This window comes from Gobio gobio (genome assembly GCF_949357685.1).
Source record: "Gobio gobio genome assembly, chromosome: 6".
NCBI classification, from domain to species: Eukaryota; Metazoa; Chordata; class Actinopteri; order Cypriniformes; family Gobionidae; genus Gobio; species Gobio gobio.
Genome location: NC_137102.1, coordinates 40,979,303 through 41,000,490, shown reverse-complemented (window position 1 = coordinate 41,000,490; position 21,188 = coordinate 40,979,303). Strand labels below are relative to the sequence as shown.

The following is a 21,188-nucleotide window of genomic DNA, read 5'->3' as shown; positions in this document are numbered from 1 at the left end:
TTGAGTCTGTGATAAAATAAGAAATTAACGAAGTGTCACACTATGACAGAACTTACTGTGAGGAATTTTCAGCAAGGAGCAAAATGTATCTTTTGCTTATGTGTGCTAGTAGTAAATATCAGTTTACATTTCTTTTTGCCATTAATTGTAATAATCTGGTAATATTTTTGTTTGCATTCCTCAAGTGTCCAGACCTGGGTAGTTTCCTTAATGAAAAAAATAGTATACATAAGCACAATTTATTTGTATCTACTTTAGTATAACTAAATGTATTTGTGACACACTATAAATTGGTATACTTAAGGTCTGTTAAAGTGGAACAACATATTTTGTACTAAATGCATTTTAGTTGTCCAAAAGCAGTGCTGAAGTTCAACTAAAATTGAATTAAATATACTTGTTTGTGCTAAAGTGGAACTATTCCAAGTACATTTAAGTAAGGGTGAATTCAGGGTGATTGGGACACTTTTTGCCATTGAGATGACCTGGAAAAAGTGTCCCAATCACCCTGAAATCACCCTACAACTTAAATATACTATATGTTCCTGTGCAATTGCCTGTGTTACAGTTCTGTTCTGTTTGGATGCTGTTTTCATCGTAGTTTAATTCTCCTGGACTTTTAGTTTGTTATTTTTAGTCACATGTTTCCTTTGTTCAAATTTCACACTACTTATCAGTTGTCATGGCGATTCATTTGAAATGCACAGGTGTTTATAATTTCCCTCATTTATCATGTATTTAAGTTGCAGTCTTTTCAGTTCTCTGTCGTCTGGTATTGTTTATGGCTGACACAACTGTCTCACATTTGGCTTTCTACTTTGAGTTACTGAATAAAACGTACTCGGTTACTCACGTAACCTCGGTTCCCTGAGAGAGGGAACGAATATTGCGTATGGGAAAACTCCTTTTCTCGAGAATATGAAGCAAAAACTTTATTCTATAAAGTGTCTATGTAAAACGCAGTGCGGCGAGCTGCGCGCTGATTGGCTGTGCTGCGGCTAGCGATGGCCAAATGAAGCGTTTCGAAGCATTATTGCTTTCTGATACAATTGTGTCGAAAATGGTTCATTACTCGAAGCTTCATTCAGATAGAAATTGCAGCACCATCTCCTGGTGAAGTAAATGTAATGCAACAAAGCTGACAACCATAAAATGCAAGTAGGCTTATATGTTAACGCCCCGTTTATTACGTGTTTACTGAGGCGATCAAAGCTGAAACAGTGTTAGTGCTGTGAAACTCATTTAGGTGAATTTTACAGATACTGATGAATTGCATGTGTTCACCTTGATAATAAAACATTAAGCATGATGTGTGTGTGTGTGTGTAATTATTTATTTAGACAAGGACAGAAGATCAGACCAGCTTAAAAAAAGTTGGAAACATCACAGAAATTCTAATGGTTTCTATTAAAATACCAATAGGAACCATTGGCTTTTACCATTTAAACCACTACAGAATTATTTTTGGTAGTGTGTTTGGGACATATTCCATTAGGATTTAATGCCCCCACCAATAGAACCCAACATATATCAGTAGAGACCACTATAATTCCCATTACAACCAATAAAATTCCCATAAACCATTAAATCCAATAGAATTTCTGTAATGGTTTCTATGGTTTTTTTTTGCAGGGCAGTATCATGTGTGAAAGCTTTGTACTTGTGTAATGTAGCAGAGGGTTTATGAAGTTTCTGTCTTTGATGCATTTTTTTATGTAACAATGTTCATATGTTCTCTAATTAATAATAATAAAAATAAATAAAATAAGAAATATGGCAGAGGGTGACACTGAAATAAACTCAATCCACTCTCCTCAACAATAACGCCAATCCAAACACCGACTACGGTGTTGCCATGGTTTGGCTTCACTTTTATAAGAAATACAGCCGCCAGGTTTCAAACCTGTCAACACTGAATTGGGCTGTCAAAGCAGTCAGGTGGTTCACTACAGGAGTGAACCAGTGTGTTTGCTTCAGACTTCATTTTCACGTGACTAATGACGTAATGATACAAGCTCCGAAGCAGTGGTTCATTGCAAGGACCTTTCGAGTTTGAAGCAAGCTTCGCAGCGTCGGTGTCAGACGTAACATCACTAGCCGCGGCAACTGCAGGAACCTATGGCGAGGCGGCTGAGAGAGCGAACCAATAGGGGTCGCTAGAATTAGCATATTGAGGCTATAAAAGACCGTGATCAGCCATAGGAATTCAGGTTTAAAATCGACTGAAGCGATACCCTGAGAAGCACAAGCATGGCGCGTTACGCAATACTCGTTCCCTCTCTCAGGGTACCGAGGTTACGTGAGTAACCGAGTACGTTCCCTTTCGAGAGGTCTCTTGTATTGCGTATGGGAACCCCATTTAAAATGCTGTGCATGCTTAACCGACCCAAACTGTGGCTTGAGGAGAACCTGAGGCACATAAGATGGGTAACAGTGAGCCCCAGGGAGGCCAACAAAGTGGGCCTCCTATAAGGGCATAAAGTATATATGTATAGGCCAGATAGAATCGGGCCATATGAATATAGAATATATGACCGGACGTAGTCGGGCCTTATAGTTATGTAGTATAACACATGCTTGTGAACACGGTTCATATGTGTATAACAGGAAGACCAGAAAATCGGGTCTTAAAGGACAACTCCGGTGAAAAATGAACCTAGGGGTAATTAACACAAATGGTTACCGAGTAGATCATTCTCTGGGATGCTTTTTCATGAAAATCGAATGTAAAGAGTTTTATCTCTAAAAACAGATTAGCTTATAATGCTAGTATATGGGGCATAGAATAAGTCAAATTAAATCGCTAGTTAATACCACTAACAAGGCTCAAAATAGCCTCACACTAACACGGTAGCATAATGAGGGCCCTACATGCAAACTGAAGCATTGAGAACTTTGTAAGTGTACAAACAGTTTAATAAGAAGATACATTATAAAGACAGTACATTACGCGTATACAGACAGGAGCCATCCTGGAAAACAGTCTCGACAAGTCGAGCCACGAATGCTGTGCTAAGCTGCGATAATTCCTATCGACCAGCTCACTTAGCACAGCGTTCGTGGCTCGACTCGTCGAGACTGTTTTCCAAGATGGCTCCTGTCTGTATACGCGTAATGTACTGTCTTTATAAAGTATCTTCTTATTAACCTGTTTGTACACTTACAAAGTTCTCAATGCTTCGGTTTGCATGTAGGGACCCTCATTATGCTACCGTGTTAGTGCGAGGCGCCAGGGATAACCCGAATGGCAGGACTGTGTATTGATAAGCCTGACCCTCGAAGGCGAATCTCAAGAATGGCCTGTGATGGGGTGCTATCTGAATGTGAAAGTAGGCATCTTTCAGGTCGACTGTGAAAAACCAATTCCCCGGGTGAATGTGCGCGAGCGCATCTTGAGCATCTGAGATCTGGGATGGGCCTGAGGTCACCATCCTTTTTCGGGACGAGGAAGTAGCGTCTGTAAAAGCCTGACTCGCTTTGTGTCGGGTGCACGGTTTCCACCGCTCCCTTTTCTAAGAGTTTCGATACCTCGGCGCGGAGCACGTGACTCACGCTGCTTTTCACTGAGGTTTCAACCACGGCGCGAAAGCGCCGGGGTCTGTGAGCGAACTGTAGCAAATAACCTTGTTTTATTATGTTCAACACCCAATTTAATATACCGGGAATGGCCTAGGCCCGTGAAGCCAGGGGATAAATTAGAATCGGGGGCGAGCCGCTTAGTGATAGGGACCCGGTAACCCGGTTGCTTTGTGCTTGTAACACTGTGGGGATAGTGTTTATGCTTGGCAGCGTGCACTGTGTAGTGGGCACGCGCATTACATTTGTGGCACAGGACAGCGCGTGAGCTGTGTGGGAGGTGTTTGAGTGTAGGGGTGCATACTGTGAAGTGGGCACACTGTCTACAGAGAAAAAGCTCTTTTTGAGATTTATTTGGGTCGCCGTAAAAACGGCGTTTGTGTGCAGGTGAGTGCTTTTGAAAACAGGCTCGTTGACTGCAGAAATTGAGTCCCCAGTCACCTGACTGTAGGGAACTGGGAGACGAGAGTGTGTGGTGGGGGTCCGGCCGAGGCGGGACCTGACCACCTTCTCTTCCTTCTTACGGCTAGGACGCCTTCGGTGGCTCGGGTCTCAACGGGCTGCCTGCTGCGGCTTGCTAAGCTTGAGCGTTGCAGGTTCCTGGATGTTGAGTGCGGCCGTGAGGTCGGCGGCGCCGCCTTAGCGGGTTGAAGGGGCGATGCTTTGTGACGGCCAGAGGAAGAGCTGGAGCGTTTAGGCAGAAAGTGCTTCATCGCTTGCAACGCTTTCTGAGCCTACATAAAGCACTCGGTGAAGCCAACAACTGCCAGACCGAAAAGACCAGAGGAGGGAATAGGAGCATCCAGGAAGGAGGCTTTGTCGGTGTCCTTCATCTCTGTAAGGTTAAGCCATAAGTGACGTTCCAGAACAGTCAGGTTGGACATGGTCCTCCCGATAGCCTGCACGTTGGATTTGGTAGCACGTAGGGCTAGATCAGTGGCGCTGCGCAGGTCCTTCAAAGTCTCAGAGTCAGAAACAGACTCATCCAGAGGGCGGAGGAGTTTGGCCTGGTAAACTTGAAGGACGGCCATGGTGTGGAGCGCCGAAGCAGCTTGGCCAGCAGAGGCATATGCTCAACTGACGAAAGATGAGGTGGTGCGGCACGGTTTAGAGATAAGTGTTGAGCCCTGGCCTGCCATCCTCTGGAGGAGGGCGGGCAGAGGTGCACAGTGACGGCCTCTTCGAGGGGAGGAAAACCTTCATATCCTTTTTTTCCTTAGCACCATCGACAGAAGAGAGCGCTGAGGAAAACGAGGATTTAGCACGAGTTGAATAAGGGGCTTTCCAAGCCTTCGTCAGCTCGTTGTGTACCTCCGGGAAGAAGGGTGGCTTGTGAGGGGAGGAAAGGCGCCAGCTCTGCAGGAACCATTCGTCCAGCCTACTCCATGTTGGCTCCTGGGGGTGGGACCACTCGAGCCCGAGGTCTCCCACGGACCTTCGTGAGCACACGACCAGCTCTGAATCGAAGCTGGCTTTGGCGCTCGAGACAGAGTCTGACCACTTGCTGCCAGATGCAACCATAGAAAGGCTGTCCTCCTCCTCCTCTTCTGCTGCTGGTCCACCGAAGGAGACAGAACAGGCCGCTGCGAGTGAGGGGAGCTGTTCTTCTTGGGTGAACTTCACTGGTGAGAGCGAGGCACGTGTTGCAGTTTCTAATATGCAGCAGCAAGTGTGTGAAATTGTATCATGTCAACCAGATACATTACGTTGTTGCAACTGTCAGAAGTGCAAAATTATCCAAAACAAAACCTTGTATTTCCAGTTATTTTCTACTATTACTGTAAAGCAGCTTTGAAACAATCTGTATCGCTACAGTATATATATGAAGGTGAATTGGCTTGGCTTGACTATTATTTCTAGACTTTGTATGTCTCAATTTATAGAACAAAGTTTTTTTCTTGCCCGGTTTGATTAGGAGATTATTTGATCCCAGATATAGAGTGTACTTGGAAGTTTTTCCACAAAGGGCTCACTACTATTATAAATATTATAATAGTTTCAAAGCAATAGCACTACAGCTGACTCAGCATTTCTCCCCTGCTTCAGGGTTTCCCTGCTTCCCTTGGATGAGCACACTGAGTGTATCAATTGCCTGGGCCACGCCCATGCAGAGACTGAACTCATGGAGACCAGCTGTTATCACTGCGAGAACACTGCTGCGTTCCCGGATCACATTCTTTAAGGAAAGCGATCCTGCCTTGTACACTCTCCCATTCTCTTCCTCTCTCGAGCAGAGACGTAAAAAACAGCGGAGCTGTGGGGCTGAGCAACAGGGCTGTAGCGAGCTTACGTTGGCCCAACGCCTGCATGCCTCACTCCCCCCTCAGCTGCTCTTCACCCACAAAGACCAGCGCCCCTTATCTGGTGCGAGCGGCCTGGTTTCATTTGGGACATCTGAAGAGGACTTCAACACTATGTCTCTGGCTGCCTCTGAAGCAAAGGACTGGGTGAAGGACTGGGCGAACTCCGGTGATGACTCTGCCCCTGTCCACCATCTAAAGAACCGGATGCAACCAGGTCTTGGCAGGACTTGGAGCTTATCTGCGTCCTCGTAAAAGCCATAGAAGAGCTGGACTTGTAGTAGTCTGCCCGCAGCTACCTTGAGTGGTTTCTGCAGCCTGAGTGGACCCTGAGCAGCAGCCCTGGGGAGAAGGCTAAGTCCCGCTAAGGCTGGACCACCCCACCAAGTGTTCACCTCCCAACCCCCTGTTGAGTTCCAGGTGTTGAAGGCTTACTTTCATATCCAGATAGCCCCTCATCATAGACCATTCTTGAGGTTTGTGTTCGAAGGGTTGAGACTATAAATTGAGATGGTGGTCCAGTGGGTTAAACCATGTAATTGATACACAGAAGGTTGCTGGTTCAATCCCAGTGGTCACCACCAGTGTGTCCTTGAGCAAGGCACTTTACTCCATGTTGCTCCAGGGGGATTGTCCCTGTTATAAGGGCACTGTAAGTCGCTTTGGATAAAAGCGTCTGCCAAATGCATAAATGTAAATGTATACCCAGGTGAAAAAGTCGTACTATTAAATATATTAAAAATATACTTGGAATTCAAGTAGCATACTTATAATACATTTGTATTCCCAACATGCTTATTTGAAGTGCATTAAAAATATATTGAATTGCATTTTAATATATTTCTAAAAAGTATACTAAAAGTACTTTGGTAATAAATATATACTTAATTATACTTTTAAAAAATATGCTAAACACAAGCGTACTTTTAATATATTTCTAAAAAGTATACTAGAAGTACTTTGGTAATAAATATATGCTTAATTATACTTTTAAGAAATATGCTAAACACAAGCGTACTTTTAATATATTTCTAAAAAGTATACTAGAAGTACTTTGGTAATAAATATATGCTTAATTATACTTTTAAGAAATATGCTAAACACAAGGGTACTTTTAATATATTTCTAAAAATTATACTATAAATTCTTTGGTTATAAATATATGCCTAATTATACTTTTAAGAAATATGCTAAACACAAGCATCCTTTTAATATATTTCAAAAAAGTATACTAGAAATACTTTGGTAATAAATATATGCTTAATTATACTTTTAAGAAACATATCTTTAGTGTATTTATATATGCAATATATTTATGCAATATAAAATACATATATAATGCAAAATATATATAATATATTTATGCATTTATCTTTTTAATATTTTCAAAAGACATTTAACATTTAAAATGTACCAAATTATAATGTATTATAAACATTTACAAACTATTATTAAGCATTTCAATATGCATACTTATTAATATCATAGATTCACATGTTGTTCATTACATGATCTGTTTGTATTAGGCTACTACTGAAATTCCCATAAGGATTTCAACATCATATTATTTAAATCATAAATCTTTAAAGGGGTGGTAAAACACATTCTTTTGAAGGCTTGATTGTGTTTGTGGGGTGCACTGTAACATGTGTTCATGCTTCGTTTTAAAAAAAATTGCCTTATTTGTCATATATTTGACCTTTATTCTACACTGCTCTGTCCCTCCTTGTAAAACGGTCTGATGCTTTCCGGGTTGTATGAAGCCAGTCCCTCAAAAATACGCAGTGGGCTCTGATTGGTTAGCTGGCCCAGTGTGTTGTGATTCGCTAACCGCCTAGTGTACGTTTGTCCGAAACGTCACGCCCCTTACCTTCACCGGAGGCTGTGCTTTGGACAGAAACAACGGCGTCAATAAAACCATATGAGCCCGAATCAGACCCAGAACATTTGAGTGAAGATGATCGAGCAGAACCTGTTCAGTCCTCAAGAGTAAAGACTGCGGATCTATAGTGATCGCTACTGAATGGCACTTTAACTTTTGTATTTTTAGAACGATTATAGCCAAATATCTGTCGCAAGAACTAACCCAAAACGAACACTAAGCACTGGCTTTAACTAGTAAGTTAGCCAAATCACACACAGAACCATGTTTAGCATGCCTGTAGATAAACAATACATAAAAGCTCTAATCAAAGAATCATTTACACTAATGCCAGGTTCGCTGTTGAGATTTTACCTTAGTGTTTGTAACGTTAGGTGTTCGTCGGATAACGTTAAGTATGAATGAGCATTTAACAGACTGGTTTGCAGAACAGTGTTGTCATCTGTTTACTTCCTTGCTACAATGTACAACCTATTACAGGAAAACACATCGATGAAAAATAAATCAGACTTACAGGTTGTGGCCCGTAAACAGCTTCTGTTTGTAAATCCAGCTTTCAGGACAAGCCGTGGTGCATATCCTGTATTGAACTCGCGAAGTTTGTGGAAGTTTGTGTTGTCCTCCGTGAAATGTGCAGCGCGCGCGTCGTGCATCCACGCACCGGCAGTGTTTTTTTCACGCAGCTGACGTTGTGCAAATCTGGCATTGAAATCGCGAAGACGGTGGATGTTTTCCTCTGTTAGATGTGCTTAGATGTTAGATCTCCTCTGCAGGGAGCCCTGCGCGCGCCTGTTCCCCGCTGACTCAAACACACGTGCATATAACATGCTGTATGTTAAACGCTCTGCAACGCACCCCTGTCCCTATGAAGGCTGAACAGAGCAAGTACCCCAGACCTGCAATCCGGATGAAAATAACAGCGTTTCCTCGGCATCGCGGCAACAACACTCCAGCCTACTATACCACAACAGCGCCGCGATACAAAATGGCCTCACCCCCCCTTATTTAATATTCTCGGAGGAGGGGTTTATGTAAATATTGAGCCTGTTGATGTCACCAACCCTTGAGGAATGTTTGTAGTCGCCTACTGGCCGTTTGCTGTAGTTCTTAGAAACTGATTTCTTTAAAAGCAAATATCTCCCTTTGCTTTAAACTTTGAACGTTGTAACTTTGCAGATGTTGTTTATGCTCAAGCAGCAACATTACACGCTAGCTAAAGTTAGAATAGTGAAATCGTGGTTTACCACCCCTTTAATAAAAAAATCCCTGTTTTTACTTGTGTTTAAATTCAAACCACACATGATTAAACTCCTGATTGGTTCCAGAGCCGATGAGCGGCTCTGATTGGTTCTCATGATAATAATGAGCTCGGCCTCGCTCGTACCTCAGTCCTCAGATTATCTGAGGCTGTGCGTGTATATGTTGCTTGAATGCGATTATAAATCTAAATTTAAACTGTAAATCACATAGAGCGATCGTGTCTCTTCAGAGGACTTTGAGGAAAACATGTGATTCATATGGATTACTTGGGCGATGTTTTTTTGTTGTTGTTTTGTGCGATGTGCATTTTGAAACGGGATCAGTTTTGGCGACTTGTCTTTCATCGGAGGGTTATAAATCTCTCATTATTTTGTGACTCCAGGTAAGATTTGTATTTAATCAACGTTATTTTCTATGCCAGTCGTATTTTTGACATCAAATGTATTTGACACTTTTTTGTTTTCAGTTAATGTACATTCAATTTGACCAATCAGAGCCAAAGCTACATTTAATCGAAGCAAACACGAAGAGATGAAGATACTGCCCACAGAAGTTTCTGGTAAGTTTTAAAAGCTGTTTGCATAAATAAATAGCTCACTGTTTAGTTTTGTCCTAGGTGGATAGGGCTGCTATGCATTTGCTAGCTAACAGTGGAATACTGCTGTAACATGATACTGACACCAGTTAATATTAGATATCTAGCAACTTTAGCACTATAGTCATATATAAAGTCCCTTTCTAAAGACTTTGATGAATCTGTTTAAAATTGACCTGGTGACATTTGTCTGTCTTAAAACAACTATAAAACATTGTCCAATGCATCGGCAGAAAACATAATTAGTCATTTTAACATGTACAACATTACATTAACATTATTTTTATTTGCAAAATGTAGTTTTGTATTTATTTCTGATTTCCTGATACATTTGGCTTCATGGTAATGAGGTAAATGATCTTTGAAAAGTTTGAGGTAACACTTTTCAATACGGTTGTATTAGCTAACATTAGTTAATGCATTAGTTAACATGAACTAACCATGAACAACACCTCTGTTCAGCATTAGTTAATCTCTGTTAACGTTAGTTCTTAAAAATCCAGCTGTTCATGGTTTGTTAATGTTAGTTCACAGTGCATTAACTAATGTTAACAAGATTTTAATAATGCATTAGTAAATGTTGAAATTAACATTAACAAAGATAAATAAATGCTTTATAAGTGCAGTTCATTATTAGTTCATGTTAACTAATAATGTTAACTAATTAACCTTATTGTAAAGTGTTACCAGGTTTGAAATAACCATATTATATGAACATACATTTACTTTGTCTTGAGCTGACCAGCCAACTATGGCAACGTTGATTGTTGTTTGTTCAAGCTTGACAACCTACCTTTTTGTTTATTTTCTAAAATATATTTTTAATTTCAGATATGTACAAAGATTAAATTGTAAAAAGGGAATCCTTAAGAGAGTGTACATCTGAAACTGCTGAGGCTGTGAAGGGTTTTGGTTATATTACCCACCAGGAACATTCATTGTACTCACGTCATTCTTAAAAAGAAAACAAATCATTCATCATCATTTGTCTGCCTTTTTTTTGTGAAATATTAATTAATTTGTTTTTCCCTTTAGATCAGCTGCTATAGAAGACAGAGTGCAGAGACAAGCAAAGAAGAGAGAAGTAAGTCTCATTTAATCTTGTATCACCTCTGTTGTACAGATTTTGAATCATGCCTAATGGAGGGTGATTCGGTCAGTCTTGATTGGAAAATTATATCACAACTGGCTCCAAATGGCTCATTTCTGTGCTTCCTTTGAGTCATTCATGTAAAAATCTGTCTGTTATTTAACTGTTTTTGTTTTTCGGTAAAGCCCCAGGTCGTCCTGGCATGCCATTTTGCACTACTTCTAATTTCCTTAAATATCTGCAACAGAGGTGAAGAGTGCATCACTCTTTTACCTGTTATCATGACCACAATAGACACATTAATTGGAAATATAGGTTAAAATAAACCACAATAAAGTGGCGCAGGGGTAATACTGATGTGTTTTATGTTGTAGAATAAAACGTAAAAGTGTCTTGAGCTTGTGTTCACCACAGACCTAATTTCAGCCATTTAAACAAAATCGCATTCAAAAAACACATTGACTTCGGTACGAGAGAACCGGAAGTGCCAAATGCTAACTCGCTTCCGTGTTTTGGCCTACAAAGTGATGTAAATGGTAATTGGACTGCATTTATATATGATGAAATACCCAAACCTGGTATATAACCTGAAATACACAGGTTGCATTATTGCTTCAAATAACAATATCAGTGAGTAGAGAATCATCAGTCACTGATATTGTTATTTGAAGCAATAATGCAACCTGTGTATTTCAGGTTATATACCAGGTTCAGGTATTTCTCTTCTTCTAATCTTATGTTCATTGTAACTCATAGAGTGATGTATAGTGACGAAGGACAAGAGGATACAAATGGACAAGCTTGATGATATAGTCAAAGATTTGAAAGGTACACTGAGAAATATTATATTCAAACATGGATGCAAAACTGTTAATCATTGATTCATTTAATATAAATATTTTTTTCCCTTTCACAGATCCTGTGATAAAGAAGTCTTCAAACATTACGGTGTCTGAATTGCAAGCCCTCAGTTGCAGAAAATGCAAGTCGTACTCCGAAGTGAGCGTCCACTTGAAGATGATGTGGGATTTAAACTCTTCTGTGTCTTTGTTTGGTTCAGCCTTTTGCAGGCTTGTTTGTTAAATTAAAAAAAAAGTCCCAGGTGAAAAAGACACTATTAAATGTATTGAAAATGTATTTGTATGTTTTTAGTACAATTCAAATATAATATAAACATACTACTTGAATTTCAATTGCATTTCTAATACATTTAATAGTATGTCTTTTTCTCCTGGGCTTTGTTTCTGACTTTTATTCATTGTCATATTCATAGTGTGCTTTTCAGTAATATAGGTATAACTTAAATGTTCTACAAGTGGATGAAAATAGCTCTGCCATAGCATTTCACTGATCTTTCATTTATTATAATGTATTTGTCAAGAGATTATGTATGCTGCTGTACTTTTTTAATGTACTCAAGGAATTTATTTTGTAATGTATATAATGATATAGTACATTAAAGTGTTCTAGATTTCAAAGTGTTTACGTGTCTTAACATATATATTTAATAATATTGCACCTTTTTATACCATTTTGAATGCTGAAAAAAAACAGCTTTATAATATACTAGTAGTGTAATACTAATGCATTTCTAATGTACTAAAAATGCTATTAAAATGTTCTTGAAGTGCATTAAAATGAATTATTAAAAATATATTTTAAATTCATTTTAAAGAAATACATTTAAATTGCACTAAATGTACTTAAAGTTGTTCCATTTTAGCACAATTTAATATATTAAAATATATTGCAAATAGCTTAAAATTGATCTTAAGCATATCTTAAAATGCACTTAATATACTTAAAGTTGTTTCAAAATAATACATTTAATATGCATTTAGTATAGTATAATTTAAATATAATAAATATGTCCAAAAAAGCAAAATTTAAATATATTTCTTTTTCACCTGGGTAGTCCTACCATTCGGACTGTCAATAGCTCCACACACTTTTATGAAATGTGTGGATGTAGCCCTCTCCCCACTGAGACAGATCGGAGTATGCATCCTGAACTACCTCGACGATTGGTTGCTTTTAGCCCCATCGAAGCAGGAACTATGCATGCACAGATCTCTGCTCCTCAGCCACTTGGAAAGTAGATATTTGTCCACTCACTTGGGAGCAGCTAAAGAAACTTGCCCAGGATCTAGATGTGTGTAAAACTCACCTATGTTCCATAAGGGGCTACAGGCAAAAGTATAGAGTTTTTAACTGGTGGTGTGTTGGCTGTTACATTCCAATGGTGCATTGTTTTACACTGTACACATGTGGCAACACAATGTAGGTGTCACAGGTGCGTGCTGGCAGGAAGACGAAGACAGGCTAATACAGTTCCAAACGTAGTTTAAACTCAAATAATCAAAAAACAGGCAGACAAGACAGGAAACACATACTGAAAAGTTCTCATGTACTTGTCTTTTCTACCCACCATTAGAGTTAGATGTATAAAACTGAATAAATGGCTGTCAATAGAACAAAGTAATTCGATACAATAAAGAAAAAAGTGAATGAACTCATGATTTCTGACCTGTCTATGACATATCAAATTCATAACAATTCATATTTTGTTATTATTTTATATTTTTTAAGCTATTTTCCAGCTGAACCCCCTTTGAAGCCCCAGCACCCAATTAAAAAATCCTGGTAATGTAACTGTTTAGTAAGTCTTTAAAGGTGTCATGAATTGAGAAATCAACTTTCCCTTGAGCTTTTGATATATAAAAGGTTGTCGTAATATGAGAATATTCTGTGAATTTCAGAGCTCAAAACTTCCTTGTTAGTCAAAGAAAAGCTTTTATTGACAGCTGGCTCATCAAACGATCAATCTGCGAATTTGCCTCCCTGTGACGACAGAGAGCAGTGAAACGCCGCCACAACAGAAGAAGAAGAATGCCTAATTCTGTAGCTCCACCAACCAATTCGCGCATGACATGTAACATAAATAACATTTTTGGGCAACCGAGCAATAAACATGCCATTAAAGACAACTAATGACCATGGTAATGAAAATCGAATTGCTCATGTATGGTGTAGACAATACAGGAGGCCAATGAGATGTAGTTTTCTGCATATTTTAGAGTGTGTGTGTGTGTGCATGTGTGTATATGTGTGTGTGTGTGTGTGTGTGTGTGGATGTATTTTCTCACCACTGAGACGTGTGATTGTCCAGTTCCTTCTAATGTCAATGGGTTGTAAGGGCAGCTCAAAGGAGAAAGGTCCAGTGTTGGGGTCAATGTCGGCATCCAACGCTGTGATGTTAATGCCGTTGTTTTCAGGTTTTTCACACATCACTGTCTCTGGAGGGAAAACCTCAGGAGCATTATCATTGATATCCAGAAGAAGGATTTGCAGAGTACCGGTGCTGCTGGCCGGAGGAATTCCTGGAGACCAAACAGACTCATTATTGTTATGCTTCCTTCCTGGGACACTTTCCCAGAGTGACACCAGAGTACTCCCTCTCCTGAATATTAAACACACCTGTTTCTAATTTGCTCACCAATCTGAGACTATTTAAGCACTGCAGTGCAACACGTTTGCCATCAATGACATTTTTAAACGGTTATTGCATTCTTGTGTGTGATCTTGCTTGCCTTGTCTTACTGGATTCTTTGCCTCACAACTTTGGTTCGGATGCCTGGTTTTGAACTGTTTAACTTTGTTTTGATCCTACATGTTCTACACGTTCTGGATTTATCATTTTGACTAATTCTCTATGTATGACCCTGCCTGTTTTACAAAGGTTTGGATTTACTGTTGTGGACCGGTTCTCTGTGTATGACCTGGCCTGTTATAACACCTCCAGGATTTATGTTTTGGTCTCTCTCTCGGCGTATGATCCTGCCTTCACTTTAATAAATGTTTTGTACTTTGTACCAAACTTGAACTTTCCTGGCACCCTGTCACAATTATAAACAATACATAGAATAGAAATATAGAAAACCTGTCAGCGATTGCAGGCTTTGTATTTACAACAAAGTGGAGTGGTGTGAAAGGAATTAACTTACAAATTGATCAAGTGTCCTCTTATATATACTTGGGTGCCTATGTGGATGCTGCTTTATCATGGAGTGCACATATAGGATGGACTTCAGGAGCCTGATCGAGATGGTACGCAGCACATAAACCATGACGAGCATCATTGTGTCCGGACATGAGGATATGAAAGGTTCAGTAGACTATTTGCTCTAAATGAATGGTTAAGGTTATGGTCTAATGAACAGAAACTGCTCTTTGTAAAAAAAAAAAAGCCTAGGCTTTTCCGTGATGATGGCCTACACCCCAGCAGGATCGGATCGGATTTTCTGTCGGAGAAAATCACAAGAGAACATCTCTAAGACGCTACGCAATGTATGAATAGTAAGTCATACTACACATGACAGTCTTTGTTCTGCCCACTTACTTCATAGAAGTGCGAGTGTAGTGCATTGTATAGAAACTGTGTCTATTCCCCAAATAGTGAGGTCATATCATAAATCTTCTATAGGATCTAGAAAAAATCTGATCATGATTAAACCAGAAAATCTTTTTTCACCATGCCTCTTGCAGTTCAAAATGCTTACGCTACGTCTGATGACATTGCACACCAATTACGCTCGTCTGACGTAGCGTAAGCATTTTGAATTGCGAGAGCCGCGGGCGCTACACTTTTTCCGTAAGTTGAATACGGAATAGCTTCCGTATTCAACTTAAAGTAAAAGATAATTTACTTTATACACTTTTAAATATGGATATTTTTCTTACACAAACGCATCGATTCGCTTCAGAGGGCCTTTATTAACCCCCCGGAGTCGTGTTTTATGATGGATAAAGATGCACTTTTATGGACTTCAAAAACAGAGCAACAGTCACTGACTTAAAGTGGTTTAGATTGTATCTATCAGACCGTTACCATTTTGTCTTTTTAAACAGGGAAAAATCTATAATGTCAGTAAATTATGGAGTGCCGCAAGGATCTGTGTTAGGCCCTCTGTTATTCTCAATATACTGTATATGCTGCCACTTGGTAATATTATACAAAAACATGGAATTAGTTTCCACTGTTATGCCGATGATACTCAGTTATATATTTCAGCACGACCAGATGATATCTCTAAATTATCCAGGCTGATAGAGTGTGTTAAAGATATAAAATATTGGATGACCTGCAATTTTCCCCAATTAAATTCAGATTGAGGTATTATTTATTGGACCAAAAACCTGTACAAAGAATCTCTTGGAATATAACTTGAATCTATAAGGATGTACTGTTACTTCATCCTCCACAGTTGAAGACCTGGGTGTTATATTAGACAACAACTTGTCTTTTGAAAATCATATTTCATCTGTAACAAAAACATCCTTCTTCCACCTCAGAAACATCGCTAAGCTACGTAACGTGCTGCTTTTCATGGATATCCTTTTTCAGATTGTACTTTTCAAAAAAAGGAGCATGAATAAAAGAAAACAAAAATAATTATTTCCTCAGACAGAAAACATACCGCTGTCAATGACAAGGAACATCGCCGTGTAGATATTGTTTTGAACAAATGGAGACTCTCTGTCTAAAACATCAATGGTTGTGATTTGTCCATTCATGGGATCAATTCTCAGCCAGTTTGCAGGGTCAGACAGCGTGCTGTACCTAAGGAGAGAGTAAAAATTTTAAGAAAAGGGAACTCTTCGTTAAAATATATTTATTCAGTCAATTTTTTGGTCCTTGAATCTGATTGGTCGAACAGCTTTTGGAACAGCACAGAATCTCTTGAAGGAGGTGTTAGTTCTTTATTGTCTCTCCATTATCTTAGATTTTAATTCTACGCATCCTCAAACACATGTGTAACTTCTGCTCTGATTTATATGTTCATGACAGATGTGTGCGTCACCTGAGGCTCTGCTGCATGAAGCGGTCTGGATCCCGAGCAGTAAAGGTAGCAATCGCAGTCTTTGCCTGCAGGCCCTCCTGCAGTTCCAGCACCTGTGGGTTGGGCTGGAAATACGGGCTTTCATTGACATCTGTGACGCGGATGGAGACGGTGGCTGTGGACTGACGGGGCAGACGGATGCCTTTATCAAGAGCAATCTCATTTCCTGCCACCACTGTCAGCACGAACGATCTGTTGATCTCGTAGTCAATGGGCTGGAACAAAGATGGAATTTTTTTTTTATTTTTTGTATTATTATGATTCGTCATAAAATTAATTAATTAAATAATTTTTAATATTCAGTGAAGATTCATTAGTTTAGGATGAGTTGGGGAAGTCCATGATATTCTTGGGTAGTCTGTCCATAGAAGCTTTCTATGATTGCTGTTTATATAACATGTATAACCTTCCACCCCCTTTATTATTTTTACTGATGCCTTTCTATTCACACTGTTTTAATCACTCATCCCTTTAACAAACGTCTCATTTCACCTTCTTTGTTTTGTATTAATGCACTTCTTAAAAATGAATTATAGATTAGACATAAATATAATTGCTCCTGGCAACAGGTGCATAAAGGCTTGTTAGTATGTCAGCTTAGCATTGCATAGCATCAAAACACAGCAATTTATGAGATTAATATTTTGCTCCAAACTCACTATAGAAAGTCAGTCAAGTGTTTGAAATAATTTCCATCTGTGATCTGATGTGGCTTATGACTGACACACAACATATATTATTTTATAGAATTCTATACTATGAGACAGGAGGCTATGTCGATTAGCATTGCATTATAAATATACTTTATTATATGAAAATACCTGAGATGGCTTGAAGAACACAGATAAACCATATATTGTTACAATTGTGTGTTTATTGTCTTCAAATTTCACCAGTCAAAGCATCTCTATCTGGACTTCATTCAGCTACAGTGATATCTCGATGTCTTTGTCCATATAAAGGATTTTATATGGTTTATTACTTCTATGAGTCTCACTGGTGGACTTTCTTTGCGAGGGCGTTGCCTATAAGTTTCTGATTTAGCATGTAGTCGGCCAAGCAAAAGGCATTTCTGCATAAGGCTGACATGCATTTGGAAACATAATACATTTAGAATTGCAATCTTCCGTGGTCTTGAGTTGACAAACTATAAAAAAAATTCACCTGTCTGCAAAAACAAATTTCTTCTGCATGAATTACATAAATTAAAAACATAGGGTGATTTCAGGGTGATTTGGACACTTTTTGCCATTGAGTGAGATGACTTGGAAAAAGTGTCCCAATCACCCTGAATCCACCCTACTTTAGATATAAAGCTGTGATTTTTGGCCAAAAGGTGATACGTTTTTTTGTTGTTGTTGCAATTGCATACAAACAGCTTGTTGTTAACCAAAACAGTTTTTAAACAAAATATATTTTTGAATTTAATTGAAGTTATTTCAAATTCACCTTCAAATTCAAACATTTACTTCAAGCGGTGCGAAAACACATTGTGAATGTAAAATGTAGCTTTTTTAAAATATATTTTGAACAACATAAATATATTTACTTGGAAAATGTATAAAAAAAATGTCCAAAAACATATAAGGAAATATAAGTATGTTCGAAAAAAGATTTTATTTTATTATCTTATATCTTTTTTATATATATATGTGCGCTAGAACTATACTCATTAATATTATGAATGCTATGAATATTAACTAATAATTTTATCAGACTGATTTGGACGATTTGTGTCATAATGGTTTATATGTCACAAGTGTGTTCAGTGCACATTTCCCCCCTACCTTGATGACAGTCACCAGGCCTTGATTGGAAACCGGATCAGTGGGCACAGAGAAGTGAGCCGCGGGGTCACCCGCTGTTATCCTGTAGACAGTGTTCCATGCTGCTGTGTTGGGCTGGTCTCTGTCCGTCACCGTCAAGTTCCCCACAATAATGTTGACCTGGTTCTCTGGAACCTCGCCAAAGAACTGCATAACATAACACGTATGTGACAATAAACAGAGGTCATGTAATGTTATTATTTACATGGCAAATGCTAATACTGCATTGTAAATTTGGCTTCCATCTGGATGAAAAGGAAGACATACATTTGTGGAGATATCTTTGATGTGGCTTTAGTTTCATTATGATGTAGTTATGGTCTATGCATATTTGCATTGCTTTAACACCTCTCTGTAATTCTTGCACACCAGTTGGCAGTGTTGGGGGGTAACGCAAGTAACTTGAGTTACGTAATCAGATTGCTTTTTCAACTAACTAGTAAAGTAACGCATTACTTTTAAAATGTACAAAAAAGTTTTGAACACAAAAAACACAAGTTACTTTTTCACATTTATTTGCCTGACAGCTCTCCTGTCCTCATGTTGAGAAAAATCTAGAGTAAGTGCAGAAGTGTTGTGTGTAAACGTGTTATTGTAGTTCTAGACTAAATGTGAGCATTTATTCATCTCACTTGCACAAAAAAGATTCAGTATTCGTCAAAATGAAAAAAAATCTGTCAAATGCAAAATCAGAATACTATGCAAACCTCCAATAATTAAATATTAAATGAAACAAGTATTTTTATGCATTTAATCTACCTTTATTGACCAATGTCTTTCTGCTAACCTTCGATGATTCAGTTAAACCATGAGCAAAAATGACTTTAAATCTTTTTTTGTTTTTAAACTTTTTTCTTCTGCAACCTTTTCTTCCATTATCCAGAATAATGGCACAGCTGAAAGGTTTGTCTGTCAAATTCCTGCCTCTCAACCATTAGTCTACTCATAGCATGAACGCTGTGGATGGCATCACACAGTTGCTTGTCAAGAGCAGCAAATAACAGCTATCCTGAGCCAAAACAACGTCCAAACAAAAGTACACATTTATAAAGGACTTGCTCCTCAAAAATGTCCATTCTTTTGTTCTTGTCAAAATGTTTGACATTTAAAGATGGCACTTTAGTTGAGAATAAAGGTGCAAGCATTTTAGAAGCTCACATTATGAGAGCTTAGCAAGAGGACTGAAAATCAAATGTGTCAAGGAACAGATTTTATTTCGGTCAAAAACCAATATTTGGGCACCCTATCAATAGTTGGTTGATTCTCAGGTATGTCAAGTCACCTTTATTTCCATAGTGCTTTATACAGTACAGATTGTTTCAAAGCAGCTTTGCAGTGATAACAGGAAAATAATGATTCAGTGATGCAGACAAAGTTCAATTCTGCTGTAAAGCAGCTCTAAAAAGACTATAGTAAACAGTTTCAGTTTTGATTCAGTTCGGTTCAATAACTGTGTAAAAGACATTAATTATGAAATGAGTTAATGAGTGCAGGAGCTTACAGTGTCAGAGGTGAACTCTGGAGGGTTGTCGTTGATGTCTGTGATGGTGATAACAGCAGTGCCTGTATTAGAAAGACCGTACATGGGGTTTCCTTCCATGTCAGTGGCTTGAATAATCAGTGTGTACTGCGGCACTTTCTGCAAAGACAGCGAATGTTCACATTTACACTTTTCTTTTCACTTTGAAAAAAGCAAATCTTATGAAAACATTTCCATTTCACCACAAAGTCAGAAGGAAAAAAGAACATGCATTAAGAAGAAAAGGATACTTAATTGTTACAATGCAAACAGATTGTAGTGGTCTTCTTGTTGGATGCATGAAATAAAGAGTTTTGCCTCCCGGTCCCCAGCGTGTGTTCTATTTCCACCTGTAGCAAGCTGCGTGCTTTTCTTTGTTATATGTCGTTTGTTGCTTATATAAGATGGTGCTCAAAAAGTTATGTTTGATTTCTTCTGCATTTCTATGGTTATGTTCGTGGTAAAATAATTATTTTGGGATTAATTCGCACTCCCCAGTAGTCCGATGGAGTCAGACAAATCTATGACAAATTATGTATAAACTAATAATGTAATTCAAACTGTGTCATGAACTGAATCAGCTTTATTGGCCAAGTATGCAGAATTTGTCACTGGTATAAGGATTCCCCCAGTGCACATTATTAATACACATACATGCATTGCATTATAATAATTACAGATACCAAATACAGTGCTTAAAGGAATAGTTCACCCAAAAATGAAAATTCTGTCATCATTTACTCACCCTTATGTTGTTCTAAACCTGTATGAGTTCCTTCTGCTGAACACAAAAGAAGATATTTTAAAGAATGCTGGTAATCAAACAGTTGACGGTAGCCATTGACTTCCTTAATAGGAAAAAAAAAATACTATGGAAGTCAATGGCTACCATCAACGGTAACCGTCTGGTTACCAACATTCTTCAAAATATGTTTGTTTATTTTATTTTTATTTTTGGGTGAACACTTCCTTTAACAAAAAAAGGGTTATTTAAAAGTAATTTAAATAATATTGCACTTAAATTTGATATTGCATACAAAAAGAAGAAAATAATGTAATTGTAAAAACCAGATGGTATTTAGAATGTTTGTGGCTTCCAGGAAAAAGCTATTCTGATAACTGGCAGTTCTTGTTATGTGGAGATCCGAGGTTTCTGCCCAACAGTGACAATATACAGAATCATATTTTGTGTTTGCAGCTGTTTATTTAATGTGCAAAGATAGATTTGAGCCTACATATA

The 21,188-nt window shown here is 38.5% G+C and overlaps 1 protein-coding gene across 3 annotated transcripts in view; it reads right to left on the bottom strand.

Moving 5' to 3' along the window:
- The window catches only part of LOC307127455 (cadherin-2), a 94,664-nt gene that overhangs the window by 9,451 nt on the left and 64,025 nt on the right, over positions 1 to 21,188 (bottom strand). For all 3 annotated transcript variants that reach the window (XR_013816643.1, XM_079818678.1, XM_079818679.1), the window contains 5 exons: positions 19,931 to 20,068; positions 18,391 to 18,576; positions 16,565 to 16,818; positions 16,181 to 16,323; positions 13,850 to 14,083 (listed from right to left, as the gene is read on the bottom strand). Coding sequence is in view for 2 of the 3 variants with exons in the window: in XM_079818678.1 (XP_079674804.1) it covers positions 13,850 to 14,083; positions 16,181 to 16,323; positions 16,565 to 16,818; positions 18,391 to 18,576; positions 19,931 to 20,068 (955 nt within the window). In the remaining variant the exon portion in view is untranslated. The remainder of the gene's footprint in view (positions 1 to 13,849; positions 14,084 to 16,180; positions 16,324 to 16,564; positions 16,819 to 18,390; positions 18,577 to 19,930; positions 20,069 to 21,188) is intronic.